Source organism: Nyctibius grandis, chromosome 7, assembly GCF_013368605.1.
Source record: "Nyctibius grandis isolate bNycGra1 chromosome 7, bNycGra1.pri, whole genome shotgun sequence".
Lineage (NCBI taxonomy): Eukaryota > Metazoa > Chordata > Aves > Nyctibiiformes > Nyctibiidae > Nyctibius > Nyctibius grandis.
Genome location: NC_090664.1, coordinates 34,972,611 through 34,988,406, shown reverse-complemented (window position 1 = coordinate 34,988,406; position 15,796 = coordinate 34,972,611). Strand labels below are relative to the sequence as shown.

The window sequence follows — 15,796 nt, the reverse complement described above, 5'->3', positions numbered from 1 at the left end:
CAAGTTGGCACATGCCTTTTTAGGGGACACTTTACCATGTCATTGGAACAAGGGCAGTGAGGCCAGAACTAGACTTCCAACAACTGTGACACACAGAGCAGTCATCTCACTTGTGGTATCTTACCGTGCCTTCCTTGGGATCATAAAATCTCTGGATGAGCTGAACAGTTGTACTTTTCCCACAACCACTGCCACCAACCAGGGCCACTGTCTGGCCACAACTAACCTTGAGATTCAAGCCCTTCAGTACCTGTGCATACAAGAAAGGTAATCAAGAACATAACAGTATGTAAAAATGTCAGTGTAAATCTTAAGAAACCTCTAAAGACTACAATATAATATCCTTCATATTTAGAGCAGAATCTGGTACAAAATAAAATTTATAAACATGTGAGAGTGTAAACTTTGGATAATAATGACTTCAGCTTAATTTTCTTCATATTTACATCACAGTCGGTCCGATATCAACATATTATACAACACACTTCACAATTACCCGTATCATGAACCAGTTCATACGACAAAACAATAATAATATGATTACTACCCATAACTAAAATATAATATAGAAACAATATGATGCAATATTTCTGTATTATGTATGTTGCCTCACCTTTTTCTTTAATGCACCATGCAAACTACAGGAAAACTATTGTATGGTAAAAGTCACAGTTAAAAGCAACAGAATATACTCTACATTGTTTTGGAGGGAAAGTCCTTTTAGTAACCTTGAAGTATCCTTAATTTTTCCCCTTTTGACTGGAATTGCTGGTGGGTCTTCTTTACAACAGTGACATTTCCTTGCACAATACATAACCTTTTTGTACTAGTCAGCATAAAATATAGCATTTCACAACCATGGAAGATAGAAAGTTTTACCTTCCTTGGGACTCTTACAAAGGATAAATGTAGCTGTTTGGTGCCATGTAATTGTTCTTTCATTTTACTTTCAACCTGTATTGGGCTGTGTAGTGGGGCTGGAGAACAGACACACAGTCAGCATGTCCATGCCATGTATATTCAATTTTGCCCACCTTTCTGCTTAACCTGCTCACCTGAGTAGTAAGAAGATACAACAATAGGAAAAAAGGAATAAAGTGGTTTTGTATCTACTTTACAAGACAAAAGGTGTACAGGAGTCTGTACAGCTTTCACTAGTTTGTACAAATTCTGTGGTTGGAAATGTATATTGAAATGGAAAAGAATATTTTTTGCTAATTAGTCTTCCAGAAGGACTAGGCTACAATGAACTATGCATACCTGAATGTCAGCATCTGCATCATGGCTAAGTGCATTTTTCCATTCTAAATGTACAGCCATGCACTGATACACTCCAATACTCTCCCAATATACTTCCCAATACCTTGCAGCTATGTCCTTGTCACCATCTCTTTCTTCCTAAATTTCTACTCTCAGCACTACCGCTACCTCTTCACCCTTAGTACCAATATTTATGTGCTTTACAAGTGAAATATATCTCACTGTTCAGGAACAAGAGGCATAGACAAATCATAACTTTTAGGATGTCTTATTTTGCTATAATATTTTTAGATCAAAACAAGAAGTCCAACATAAGTAATAACAATTTCAATTTATGAAGCAGCCTTATTAAATCTTCTGGTCATAATGCTACAGATAATTTAGTCTATAGACCTTGTATAGAAGAATTCAAACATATCTAATGTAAATAAGGCAGTAATTAGAAGTTGTTCTAAAACCTGTGGATTACTACTGATTTCAGTGGACTATTTATCAGAACCTTTTTCCTATAGCAAAATAAAATCCATAATTAAATCCATTTAGGCTGTTTCTAACAACTTAAAGTAAACAGAGAAGAGAGAGTAAGGACAGCAAATAAATCAGTCTACTGAGACAGGAAGTAACTTACAGTCTTCATCATGCCTGTCAATTACTTTGCTGCACTTAATCTTGTTGAAAGCAAGAGTTAACTTGAAAGTCAGGTAGATTAAACTTAGGCAGAAATGAACTACCCTGAGTTATTTGACCTCCTCATTTTTCTCTTTACTATAATTTATGAAATACTTAATAAATGTTTAGTGTAGCCTTAACTTCCTATAATTATTATCTCTGAAACTATGGGAGAGTCATCTCTATTTGTATTATACCTGTATAAACTTATAAAATAATCCACTGAGATCAATAGTTGCCTTTTCATTTATATATCTATACGAAGAAAAATCAAGCATATTCACTTAATTCACTTTCTTGATAGAAGGAAAAGCTGAAATATTTAACATATTTATGAGTAAAAATGGCTTAAAAAGAAAGCTCTGTGTCTTTCCTTTCTGCTTATCGAAAGTAAGAAAGATCTCTTTATCAAGGTCACTGATTTTCCTTCAAGGTAGGGAAGGAAATAGTTACACAGTGCAAAGACATTCTTCATGAAAATATTTTCAAAAATCATTCAAATGTCTTCCACCTCCACTGCATTAAGACTCTGGATTTATGACAGTGCTTTAAAAAGCAAAATTTATTTATCTAGACAGACAAATACAGATTCTGGTCTCTATTCCATTTGTAGCAAGTCCTTGCTGGATCTGCTTTCTTTAACTGGTTGAGATATAGTTTTAACAGAGCTGCACTGCAGGTACTTGCGAAACCCACTCTCTCACTATTATTACTATACACAAACACTTGGGTTAGATGCATAAATTTAGATTCTGATAGCAATAAATCTTTAATCTTATTGCACAGCCACACTGACTGTAGCTTTAGACAGAAAATTATTCAGAAAACTTAACATGTTTAGCTAAGGTGTAAATAATTCTAGCTAAAATCACTGTGATGGCAAGGTGGTTTTATATAAATTAGAGAACCAACTTCGAATTGTTACATTTTCAACAAAATTTTATTTATATGGCTTTTTTTTTCCTAACAAATGATCCACATATTTAACTGTAATATGTATAAAGTTTCATTTACAGTACCTCAACATCTGGTCTGGATGGATAATTGAAGTAAACGTTTTGGAATTCCAAGTTCCCTTTAATGTGGTCTGGTTTGTAACCTGTCTCTGCATAAGTGTCAATTTGAGGTTCCTGTACAAAATAAAATCAAAAAAAAAAATCAGCAAGACTTATTTCCTAATGATTTTTTTCATAAAGAAGTCCTAGAGTGCACCATTATTCTGAGGATATATTAAATGTAATTTTAAACGCATTTAGGTGAGATTTATGAAACATGTAAATTGCATGATGTTTTGCTGCTTCATTACTACATTGATAATCTTCTCATGCAAGAATACTTTTATAATTTCTCCATTTAAGCTTTTGTGTGAATTTAGTACATTGTCTTTAAGACTGTACTCACAGCTAGCCATAATTTGAGGTTCATTTCACTGCCTGATGATTAACCTGGACAGATCATCTTTAATGAGCTGTTCATACGCTGTTCATTTATAGCTTTGCCCTTTTTTCTGAAACAATTTGTCTGAGAAAGAAGCAATCCACTGACCATTAAGCAGACACAGAGTTCTTAATTATCACTGTTTTTTGTTTCCATCCAGGGTGGGTCTAGAACTTGAAGCATGTTTTAACAATAACCAAAAACATGCAATTGCATTTCATAGGGTTTCATTAGCTAGTAAAATCACAGCTTCCCTGATTTCAGACTCTCTTGGCAATTTAAGTACATATCCAGGTTACCAGGTTGTGTTTTACTGATCTGCTGACACTCATGCTACTGGGGGTGCCACTGATACCTTGAAATCTATGCTCATATACCTACAGTGTCTGTAATCACATATCTACATAGCACCATAGAAGTGCCCTTCATGATAAAAACATTAGAGGAAACCTCCAACACCAAGTGATTCAGAGATCCAGTAGTTTTACTTTTGAAGCAAGAACTGATAACTCCAGAAGACAGAGAGGAACTGACTAATAATTACACATTCTATCTGCTTTTATGTTTATATTTCTGCTTACTTTACACACTTATTTTCTCTTACTAATTTCATATCCATAAATAATGCCTGTACTTTAAAAAGAAGGGTCTCTTGGTTTTGAAAGGCGAGTGAGTACAAAGGTACTTACATTGTCTATGATGTTAAAGATTGTATAGGCAGCTCCTCTTGCACCAGCAAATGCCTCTATGCTTGGAGCAGTATGTCCAATACTGAAAGCTCCAACCAATACAGAGAAAAACACCTGAAAGAAATGTTTATGGTGACATATATCAATTCTTATTTAAGCAGAGAACTACATTCATTTATTTACATTAGATACCTCTGGGTCAGGAGGCTCCATGCCTGTTAACAAAAATTTAAGGAATCTAGAATTAAAGAAAATATGAAAGTGTATCTTATCTCCTAAACAGAGAATACCATTAAGAAAAGGGTTTTTAAGATTCAGCTCAGAACAGAGTTCCTGCAAAATGTGAATGTTGCAAACATTGATAAGAAGTGAAAACATGTATAATTACACTTGATGTTTCAGGATTTATTGTACTAATTCGTTCTTTGGCAAAAGATGTTCCAAAGACCAGAAAGTATATTGCATATCTTCTAATGGAACAAAGACAGATATGCAAAGCACTATCATTCTGCTTTCAAAGTGACAGTGAAATAGAAGTATATAAATCCAACTTCTCCATCACAAAGTAATAAAGGGTCCCTCTACTGGAGTGAAAGAGAGTAAGTGCAAGCAAACAAGAAAAACAGAAAAAGAAAAAATATATTGTTTTCTCAGCAAAGCATAGTTTATTTCTTTCAGCTAGTATCAAAACAAAAGTAATAAATACACACTGCTTAAATAGAGATCATAATAACAGCTATAGTACGTCACAGCAAAGGTCCATCACACCCATCATCTTTTCTCCAACAGTGGTTATTCACAGATGTGATACCTAATAAGGGAACATCCTCCTGTTCACATTATAAAAACACTACTCCAATGAACTACAACACAGACAACAGAAATTGCAAATACTTTGAACTGAAAAAGCTACATACAAAGGCATGAGCCTCACTGAGATGTTCTGTATGCCAGTCTGTCTTTAAAAAAAACAGGCAGGTTCAAAAGAGCCAATAACATATATCAGAGCCATTTTTCACAAACTTATGTGATTCATAAATAAAACAGGTAGTTTAAAAAATATAAATATATACATATGGTCGCCTGGATGGGTTTCGTCATGGTTAACAAACTTATTCTTCTTACCATATTTGTTTGATATCTCATACAAAATTAGAATGGTTGCCACATCAAAAGAAGAATTTAAGTTATGACTTATGAGTTGTGGTTTTCTTCCTTTGATTAGATGGTGACATATTTACTAGTCAAAAGTATATTTTCCTCCCCCTCGATTTCTAAAAGTACTGAGAAGTGATTCCAAGCTCTTATGGTGCAAAATATAAGAAAAGTATCAATAAAAATGATCTACTTAGACCACACCACAGCTAAAAAAAAAGTATTTGCTTCTGCATCCTAAAAAAATATTCAGCCCCACAAATCTGAAAACAAATAGCAACTAGGAAGGGTATTGTACTCCAGTTTTTGATTGAACTGTTTCTATATCAGTCTGATCTTATGGAAGTCAGAAAAGATGTAGAAATATTTGAAAATAATATATGTTTTATTTGGCTTGATGTAGATTTTGAGATACTACAGAAAAAACATGTAGACTTTTGTGGTGAAAATATTTGTGTTAAGAAGAAGGGATGCTATATATTTTACCAATTTTGGCACATAATTCTATTAAACTCAAATAAGCTACCAATAAATACTTTAATGTACTTTCTTTAGTATTTCTCACTCTTATTGGGAATTTACTCATTAACACTTACTGTAAGAACTTTGCCAATAGTGTAATCATCAGTTAAGACCAAGGTAGTTCCATACCAGAAGGCCAGTGCATATGATGCATATACCAGTAAGAAAGCAGCACCAATAGAAATATTAGCTGTAATAGCCTTTTTTATTCCAATCTGTTTAGCATCTTCTAAATTTTTATGGTATCTGGAAGAAAAATAGAAGTTCAAAATAGATTCAGACTTGTACCATGGAAGACAGCACCAAAAACTCTCTGGATGAATTAGAAAAAGAACATTCACAAAGTACCACAAGATATATAAAATATATAATCCTAAGACTGTACAAAGGTAAGCCTGCTAGTCAGGCACAGATACTTTAAGGTAACTCCTAAAAAGGCCAACGTCAGTCAACTTGGTATACAGAAAAAAAAGGGCATTGCAGTTCAGGGACTGGCATTCAAGTTCCTTAAATAACCTGCAGATCAGTGAACTTTGATCATGAACCTATCATGACATGTTTTGAGAGTATAATTGTTAGCTTAAGATAAAAAGTTAAAATATATCACAAGAATGATGTTTTACAGTATAGTGGAAATAGAGATATTGTTTATTAGTACTTCACAACAACTACTGAGTAATCAGATTACCAAAGATACTATCATCTCTTCTCATGGCAGGGCCTTTTTTTTTGTCTAAAGCTCTCACTGTGTGATGTTTAAAGTAGTCTGTACACTTACTAGAGTACAGACAATATATCAACTTATTTTGTCATTTACTAGAAAAATAACTAATTGTCTTTCAACATGTAGTGAAAGTAGTACATGTAGTATAATAGCCTGTAACATGTAGTATAATACAAGTAGAAACATGTAGTATAACAGCCTGGAACAGACAATTTCCCGTTACCTAAAAATGCAGGAAGCACAAGACCTGCTTGTTTTGACAGACTTTCAACAGCAAAGATACAACACAATTTCAAACCATCTGAAGCAAGTACTTTAAAATCAGCTGATGAAAGCAAACATTGCTCTTACCTTTTAATTTCTTTTTCTTGTCCTCCAAAAGCTATTACAGTGCGGACTGCTCCCAGAACTTCCTCTGCAACAGCACCTGCTTTTGCATATGCAGCTTGTTCTTTGTCAGTGAAAGCAGAGAGAACCTAATACAGGATCAAATATTTTGACTTAAGAAAAACGGAATGCTCAAGCACTTCATAATGGCTTTTATCACAGTTACTTTCTTCCAGTATGAAGCCTTTTGATTATATTATGCATGAATGCAGAATGTTCAATATCAAAATCCTTAAGCACATTATGAATTCAATCAAATAATTCAACATTACCAACTAAGGGCTGGATTTTCCACTCTGCTTTTGCCCAGTGCAGGAGATTAGATGACTACTTACACTGAGCTGGTGTGGCTCTCCCCAGGTAGATCTCCTCAGCTCATTCTCATCTCTGGCTACCTTAGCCAGAGGCCTCTATAGCTTACATTAATTGGCCACAGTCCATGCAGACTTTTAGCCAGTAGACACATGTGGCACATACTTCTCTACTCCTGCCTCTTCTACAACATACTCACTCAAGACAGAGAAGGCTTATATAATCTTTGAAATGTAAGGGAAATAAAATGCTATAAAAATCTGAAGGTTTCCAAACTACAAATATAAGTCACTCCAATCCCATTATAATTTAGAACTTCTCTCACCTAAGTCTGTCTAAAATTTCTTACCAAAGCTGTTAACAACTCTTAAAAGAAACTCTGTGTCTGAGACCAAGGCTTGGTCCAATTTCTTCACTTATTTTTCAGGAGGTGCAATTATTCCTTTCAACAGAACAAGTACTCATGTGGATGAAGTTTAACAGTTACAGATGTGGATTCTACTCATATATCTTGCTTCCTTTTCTATATAAAAATATGCTATGTTGGCAGAAACAGTTTCAAATCAAACAAGTCTGTCTAATTGACGGGAATTATAATATTCAAACTATGTGAGGGTACTTATATACAGTTAATTTAAGAGCTTATGTACATAGATGTTGTCTAAAGCTATAATTGTTCTAAGCAATACATTCTAACAGTAAGAATTACAGATATGTAGATTTATTTAATTATCTCTCATTAATATAAAACCTGACACTGAATGTATGTTAACCTACCTTTGCCCAGATGGCTGCTGAAAGTCCCAGGACAGGACTCACTGCTAGTATTACAAGGGTTAATTTCCATCCTCTTATGAGACCAACAATAAATCCTGTTATAAATGTTGTTACTGATTGAACAAGCAATCCAATTTTGTCACCTATTCCATCATTAATCTTGGAGACATCACTGAAAAACAAATTACATCCAGACAGGAAGGAAAATGTAGAAAGCACAAGAAAGCTTTTCAATTTTGTTACATGGGCATCTCTGTGGAGGACAATCATCATTATTCAATTACTTTCGAACAACAGTTTGCTTCAAGATAGAGCACTATATAGTGTGGTCGAGGAAAATTTCATATTTCTTGTGAAAATGGCATGTTATGAACCTGTTTTTGTCTGAAAAGGTTGAAATTCTGCCTTCAGTGCAAAGTTACTCCCACTTTCTTAATTCCACATTTTTGATCTGTTTGGAAATTGTGGGATATCTGGAAAGAAAATATAAAGCCTTTCATGTAGGCAAAGAGAAAGGGATAGCGTGTCACGCAGTTAATGATATTCACACTGCTGGGGTCAGTCGGCACCTTGTTCAGTCCCCAGTGTGCACAGAAATGAACTATGTTTTCTCTTCATGGAGGCAATCTCATAGGCTGGGCTTTAGTCACCCTCAGAGGTCAAGGGAACTTATTGAAATGCTTTTCTGATATGCTTGTGACAGTCCAGTATCAGAAGTTAAGTCTCTGAGTTTCTTCATGAGAAAACTTGAAACCTTCATTTCACAATGAAATAACAAAATTTAATTTCACAGTGAAATTTCATTTCACAATGAAATAATTCAATTTAAAAATAAAAATTAAAAAAATTGTAACTCATACATGCTTAATAAGATATAATAACATTGTGAAAGGTATAGTATACTTACTCTAGAAGACGAGTGTTAAGTTCTCCCACGTCATTTACATCAAACCATCCAATTTCCTGTCTCATAATTGCATGAAAAAATTTTTCTCTAATTTTTTTTATTTGCCTGCCTGCTGCTAGGGTCCAAAATGAAGTCTGGATATAAGCAGCAAGAAGAACACCAGCTGCTATTCCAGAATAATAGTATGCATATCTGAAAGAAAAAAAACAATGGTGATTCTCTGAAATTAGTTTTAAGTACCTCACTACTCTGTATTTAGCTTGATGCTTACTTCTGTTTCAGACCTGAATTAGAGTTTATATGTTTATACTAGAGTTTACACTTCTCTGTCAAACTTGTCAAGTTTTCTTTAAGTGGTATTTAATATCATTTTTCAGCTATGCAATAAGCTAGATGAAGCTATTGTTAGACAGGAATTACTTTTTTTTTTGTCAATATAGTATATATTTTCTCATAAGATTATTTTAGAACTGTATTTTAGATAAAATATCCTTTTCACTTAAATGTGTCATTTCTAAAAACTTCTTAACAGTTTTAACACATATAGACAAACCTAATCATATATACCTATATTCACACACATTTACATCACACAACATGCCTGTCTCTATATATATATATATGCATGCATGCTCTAAATATTTCCCAATTTGAGAATACAGCATTACTATATATACATCTATTGCAAACAAATTCTACTAGATAAGAAATTCTTTTGATTTCTATTTTATTCATAACTGATATTTTACTTCTAAATTAATTCAGGTCTGTGCCATGAGCAAGGCGTCAAATCAAAACCAAGGAGTGTGTGAACCACTATATTTCTCAAACTGGAATTGAATTTGAGACACAGTTTTAAACTGTTCAGTTTTGATTTGATTCAGAATTTACATCAGAATCAGTTACACGTGAACTTAAACGAGAACTAAACCAGAAAAATATAACTGAACAGATACCCGGTTTGTAAAACGTGACCAAAACCAATGGCTAAATATTCATGGTGTATATGACATGTAATTGTAAGACTACTCCATCTATAGAAAAGTAAATAATTAGAAAAAAGCTTTAAAACTCTTAGAACTTTCACTCACATGTAGTAAGTTATGCATACTGATTCTTTAGAACTGTAGCATGAAACTTGGCAGGAGCAAATTGCAGAAATCTGTGTGCAAATGCTCTGCTCAAGAAAAAAGGAGAGAATGGCTTTATAGATGAAACTTTTCAAATTTGAGTCCAGTCTTTTTTGTGGCTAAGGTACCATACAGTTTAATCAGGGACTTTGGAACTATACTCATTATGAAATGAACTGTATCTAAACTGTTTAATAAAAATGGGTTAATGCCTAACTGAATGCTGGTTATTTGAATATTGACCTTGACCATCTTCAGCTTCATTAAAACTCTGCACAGAATCTACCAAACTAAAACCAAGAACACTGCTTCAAAACTCAGCAGTAATTACTTTAGACAATTACTTTATGATGTTACATCACTTCAAAGAATTGTTTTATGCTTGGACTTTGTCTCATGACAAATTGTATCAAAAGGGATTGATATCTTTGCCAGATTCCATGCTGATGAAATATATTCTGTAAATTCACCGCTGAAACTTAACAGAGAGTAAATGCTCACTGCATTGTGAAACAATGGTTCTTTTTCTTTTGATAAATAGTTGAATTTTAGGCAAACTGTTGTTTGAGTAACAAACACAACCAAGTCCATGTGTATAGTTCAGTATTTGAACACATCCTTCTGAGAACTTTGTCCTTGTAAACAGTTTTTATTATTATTTGACCTGCTGGCAGGCGTTCTTAGAGAAACAAGGGGTGGGTACAAACAGCTGCTTCTTCAAACCGGTGAACACACTAACTCAAGGCTCTATCTAGAAACTTTAGAAAAGAGAACCTATTCCTGTGCTGCTAATAAGTAATACATTCCTCATTCAACAACTTGCTTCTAAAGAGAAACTCAGGCTACTTTTTATTCATACTTGTACTTTCAGAGTTAATGTCTAAAAGACAAGGTGGCATGCATCATGTTAATAAAAGATCTTCCTCAAATAGACCATTTCTTAGAGTCATGAGAACAGGCAGTTCCCAACATTTAGATGTTGATGTAGATCTATATTCACATTTACACTTTCTTTGTGTCAGCTCATCTGTTTTCCTGTACTCTTCATTCTTTAACAGTAGAGACTCCTAGACAACAGCCCACTGAGGACAATGGGAGGATTCCTATTGTTTTTAGTGGAGATGCTGTGATAAAAATTAATTAAAAGATTAAAAGAAATTAAGAGATTAAAAGAACCCCAAGCCATTAATCAAAAATAGTTCTGATCGGTTGTTGGTCTAAAAGACTTATAAATGACACATTGATTTACACACTACTCTTATGCTATAAGGGTCAGTAATACCGTGTGTAATTCTAGTACATCCTGCTCTTAAAATACAGGTTAGATATGCTCGAGGAGAATAAAAAAGAAAATATGTTGATTTTAAACCTGTCTCATTACTTTCATTTCAAACAGAAATGAAAACACTAACACAAATATCTTTAAAATTACAAGAAATTAGTAACAGTAAGTGATCCAGTTTTAAAGGCAATCCAACCGTAAGACCAGTTACTAGAAAGAGATAATTAAACAGGTAGAAATATAGAGAATAATTAACTGCCATAGAGAAAATAAATCAGATAGTTTTTACATTTGCAAGAATTACAGAACAGTCAACTAAATTTAAATGATCTAATTTTACATTTTAACAGGAATTTCTGTTTATATAACACTTTATAAAACTATTGGACTTGTCAAAATAAATGCTGGAGACTAAGATCAGAGTTTCAGAGTGAGTTTCAGAAAAAGAATTCTATAATTGCATATGTAGTAAGAGCAACTATTTTTAAAGCTCCTTTAGAATAAACATAAGACAGACTTTAAAAATGTTGTGCAACTAGGCATCAGGTATGTACTAAATATAGAACAGCCAGAGTAACTTCACCCATGCACAAATTATTTTGTTTCGCAATTTTGCCTTCAAATTTGCTTTCAAATCACTGGGCACAAGTATATTTCGCTGAAGGTGTGTATGCATTACTTGCATTCATGTCAGAGACTAACTGTCAGAAATGTTGCAGGAGCAACAGTCAGCCTCACCTCTGTGCCTGACAAGATCATGGAGTAGAACCTCCTGGAAATTATACTAAATACACATAGAAAATAAGGAGGTGATCGGTGACAGCCAACATGGCTTCACAAAGGGCAAATCACACCTGACAAATTTGGTGGCCTTCTACGATGGGGTTACAGCGTGGAGGATAAGGGAAAAGTGACTGATGTCATCTACCTGGACTTGTGCGAAGCATTTGACACTGTTCTGCACGATATCCTTGTCTCTAAATTGGAGAGACATGGACTTGACGGATGGACCACTCGGTGGATAAGGAATTGGCTGGATGGTCACACTCAGAGTTGCAGTCAATGGCTCGATATCCAAGTGGAGACCAGTGATGAGTGGCATTCCTCAGGGGTGGGTATTGGGACCAGTCCTGTTTAACATCTTTATCAAGAGACATAGACACTGGGATTGAGTGCACACTCAGCAAGTTTGCCGACAACACCAAGCTGTGTGGTGCAGTTGACACGCTGGAGGGAAGGGATGCCATCCAGAGGGACTTTGACAGGTTTGAGAGGTGGGCCCGTGCGAACTGCATGAAATTCAACAAGGCCAAGTGCAAGGTCCTGCATGTGGGCTGGGGCAATCCCAAGCACAAATATAGGCTGGGAGGAGAATGGATTGAGAGCAGCCCTGAGGAGAAGGACTTGGGGGTGATGGTTGATGAGAAGCTCAACATGAGCAGGTAATGTGCGCTTGCAGCCCAGGCGCTTGCAGCCCAGAAAACCAACCGTATCCTGGGCTGCATCAGAAGTAGTGCGGCCAGCAGGTCGAGGGAGGTGATTCTGCCCCTCTACTCCGCTCTCATGAGATCCCACTTGGGGTACTGTGTTCAGTTCTGGGGCCCCCAACATAAGAAGGACATGGAGCTGTTGGATCGAGTCCAGAGAAGGGCCACAAAGATGATCAGAGGGCTGGAGCACCTCTCCTATGAAGACAGGCTGAGAGAGTTGGGGCTGTTCAGCCTGGAGAAGAGGAGGCTTCAGGGAGACCTTATAGCAGCCTTCCAGTACGTGAAGGGGGCCTACAGGAAAGCGGAAGAGGGACTTTTTAAAAGGGCAAGTAGTGATAGGATGAGGGGGAATGGTTTTAAACTGAAAGAGGGTAGATTTAGATTAGATATTAGGAATAAATTCTTTACTCTGAGGGTGGTGAGACACTGGAACAGGTTGCCCAGAGAAGTTGTGGATGCCCCCTCCCTGGCAGTGTTCAAGGCCAGGTTGGATGGGGCTCTGAGCAACCTGGTCTAGTGGAAGGTGTCCCTGCCTGTGGCAGGGGGGTTGGAACTAGATGATCTTTAAGGTCCCTTCCAACCCAAACCATTCTATGATTCTAAGACAAACCAAGTCCACAGACAGTGGTTAATAAAGCCCCTTAACAAAACATATCTATTGGCAGCTGATGTTTCTGCTTATTTGACCTTTTCTTTATGAAGCTTTGTAGCAGAAGCGCCTACTGACTATTGTCTTCTGCTATCTCCCACTCTAGAATGCTAGATTTAAGGTTGCGTATAATCTAACTCTGTATTTTCAGTAGTCCAGATAACTTAGTTGAACTTGATGCTTTGGCAGCAAAGTAGATACTACCTTGCAATTTTAATTGTGCTTTTTATCAGTGAATCACTGAAGCTCAAGGAATCGATGGATGATAATCAATATAATTTTTTAACATAACAATTACTGTTTATAAATTCAGAGGAAGGAAGAAGGAAGGAAATGCAGATGGCATTGGGACACACAGCACCCCTGAAAAGGAGGGGGGATGGGCGAGAGCAAGAGATTACAAGGAAATTGTTGGGAATAGCTGGGGATGTTCAAGAATTCTCCCAGTGCCTCATACAATCTCATGTGTGAATCTTTAGTTATTATTATATTATTAGTTATATTATATTATTATTTAGTTATATTAAATTATTCAATCAACCATTGCTTTTATGTGGTTTTAAGTATGCAAACCATCTGTGAGAGAAGGATGATTTGACTAGAAACGTATGCTTACATTAAAAAAAGAAGAGGAAATATCAATTTCTAATTACCTTGTCATATCTTCTTCCAGCTTGCCAAGAAAGTCTAAAGAGGAATTCAATGCAGAAATGTTTCCTTAGAAAGGAAGAAAAGAGTGAATACTTTTAATTGAGCAAGTTTTAACAGATTTTTTTTCCTGCATGCTGTTCAGCAAATTTTGAGTTGCTACATCTCCTTTTGAATCAAGTTGATTTTAATGAAAGGAGGAGTATGATGATTTCAGGCTTCTACCTATTCAAAACCAATGTTTATACTAATATAAGGTTAGTCATAATTCCACTGACTACAAAACTACATTTGTGTAACTTGAGATTAAAAGGTCTTCCTGAGCATTCATTAAATGCTCAGTTTTTTCTTTCTTTCTGAAAGCATAGGGCATTTGTATAATGCCAAAAACCATTAAAAATACAGGCCTAGACATTGACATCAAATCAGTAACTGTAGATAGCTTAATCCACTATGAAAATATTGACTATAATATTGGTGTTGGCCCTAAAATTTTACTCCCCCACACGAGAACTTAGTGACAAACGTTTTGAGAAGATTACAGTTGCAGCATTTTGCATTTGCACCATAAAAATCTGATCAATTTACTGTACTTGGGAAGGAGGAAATCATAAACTATTTCTTCTGATAAAGGCAGTATGCCCATGGTTCTGTCTTATAGCAGCATAATAAGAGTAAAAATGGATGCAGGACAAAAGATAATCACATCCTTTACTTTTTCTGTATCACCATGTATTTTTATTACAATGTTTAATAAAATTTTATTAGATAATATTTCAGGAAACAAATGTGTTCACAAGTTTAACATCTAATGTGTGAGTTCAGAGGACAACATAATCTGGTCTAACTGTGAGTTGATACCAAAGTGACAGTATCACTCCTTCCTCTTGTGTCCAGCACTGCATGCCTGCCCTTCTTTGTGTTTGATTTCATATTTCTGTTTTAGCAAATGAGGCTATTTAACAAATTGATCCAAAAGAAAGTAAGTACTTTTATTTTTGGTAGCAAATTTTCTGTTTGATCTACCTACTGATCTAATTCACCTTATGAACTATAATTGTCAGACCTGATGCAAAGGAATCAACAGGAACTCACGCTGAGAAGAAAGAAAACCAGCCTCTTTCTATCTATCACAGCCACAGTTAAACATGATTTGTTGAATGTGCATTGTAGTAGATAATTTGAAAAAACTAAAAATAAAATTCTACTAATGCAGAAACTAAGAATTAGAAGCAAAAAAAAATCCATAGTGTATCTCTAGTACAGCAAACACAAGAGTTACTAATTTGCATCATAGTATAGCAGCAAGGTGGGGATTCTGACATAAATATCTCCTATCAAGATGCTTGAATCTCCCTGGCTGTTTTCTAAGCATGAGCCATTGTTCTCTTCATAGCAGATATATTCTTACCTGTAAAATTTGTGTCTCCAGAAGCCACAAAGCTATCAGTCAAATCACCAAAAATTATCATTGCAATAGGTAGACTGCTTCCATGGGCTACTGCCAGCAGAGTGCCTAGTATCATTAGCAATTTATCCGACCAACTGGAGTATCGAAACTGAGTGAGAAGATAAATTCATTCTAACAGTGGTATTAGAATTCTAACACAATGCTATGTCTACAAAGGCAAGAATGTAAAGAAATAGCTATCAATTGTAGACCTAGTGTCACAAAACTACAACTTTATCTGATTAGAAATTAAGTTTACAAAACAATTTAAATGTACAGGAATAAATCATTCTAATATAAGCACTTTT

General features: G+C 35.2%; 1 protein-coding gene across 1 annotated transcript in view; it reads right to left on the bottom strand.

Moving 5' to 3' along the window:
* Positions 1 to 15,796, bottom strand: part of LOC137665455 (ATP-dependent translocase ABCB1-like) — a 60,697-nt gene that overhangs the window by 25,141 nt on the left and 19,760 nt on the right. Inside the window, exons 6-14 of the mRNA XM_068404456.1 lie at positions 15,450 to 15,597; positions 14,044 to 14,107; positions 8,840 to 9,031; positions 7,933 to 8,104; positions 6,808 to 6,932; positions 5,807 to 5,978; positions 4,056 to 4,169; positions 2,949 to 3,059; positions 125 to 250 (exon numbers count right to left, since the gene is read on the bottom strand). Of these exons, the coding sequence (XP_068260557.1) occupies positions 125 to 250; positions 2,949 to 3,059; positions 4,056 to 4,169; positions 5,807 to 5,978; positions 6,808 to 6,932; positions 7,933 to 8,104; positions 8,840 to 9,031; positions 14,044 to 14,107; positions 15,450 to 15,597 (1,224 nt within the window). The remainder of the gene's footprint in view (positions 1 to 124; positions 251 to 2,948; positions 3,060 to 4,055; positions 4,170 to 5,806; positions 5,979 to 6,807; positions 6,933 to 7,932; positions 8,105 to 8,839; positions 9,032 to 14,043; positions 14,108 to 15,449; positions 15,598 to 15,796) is intronic.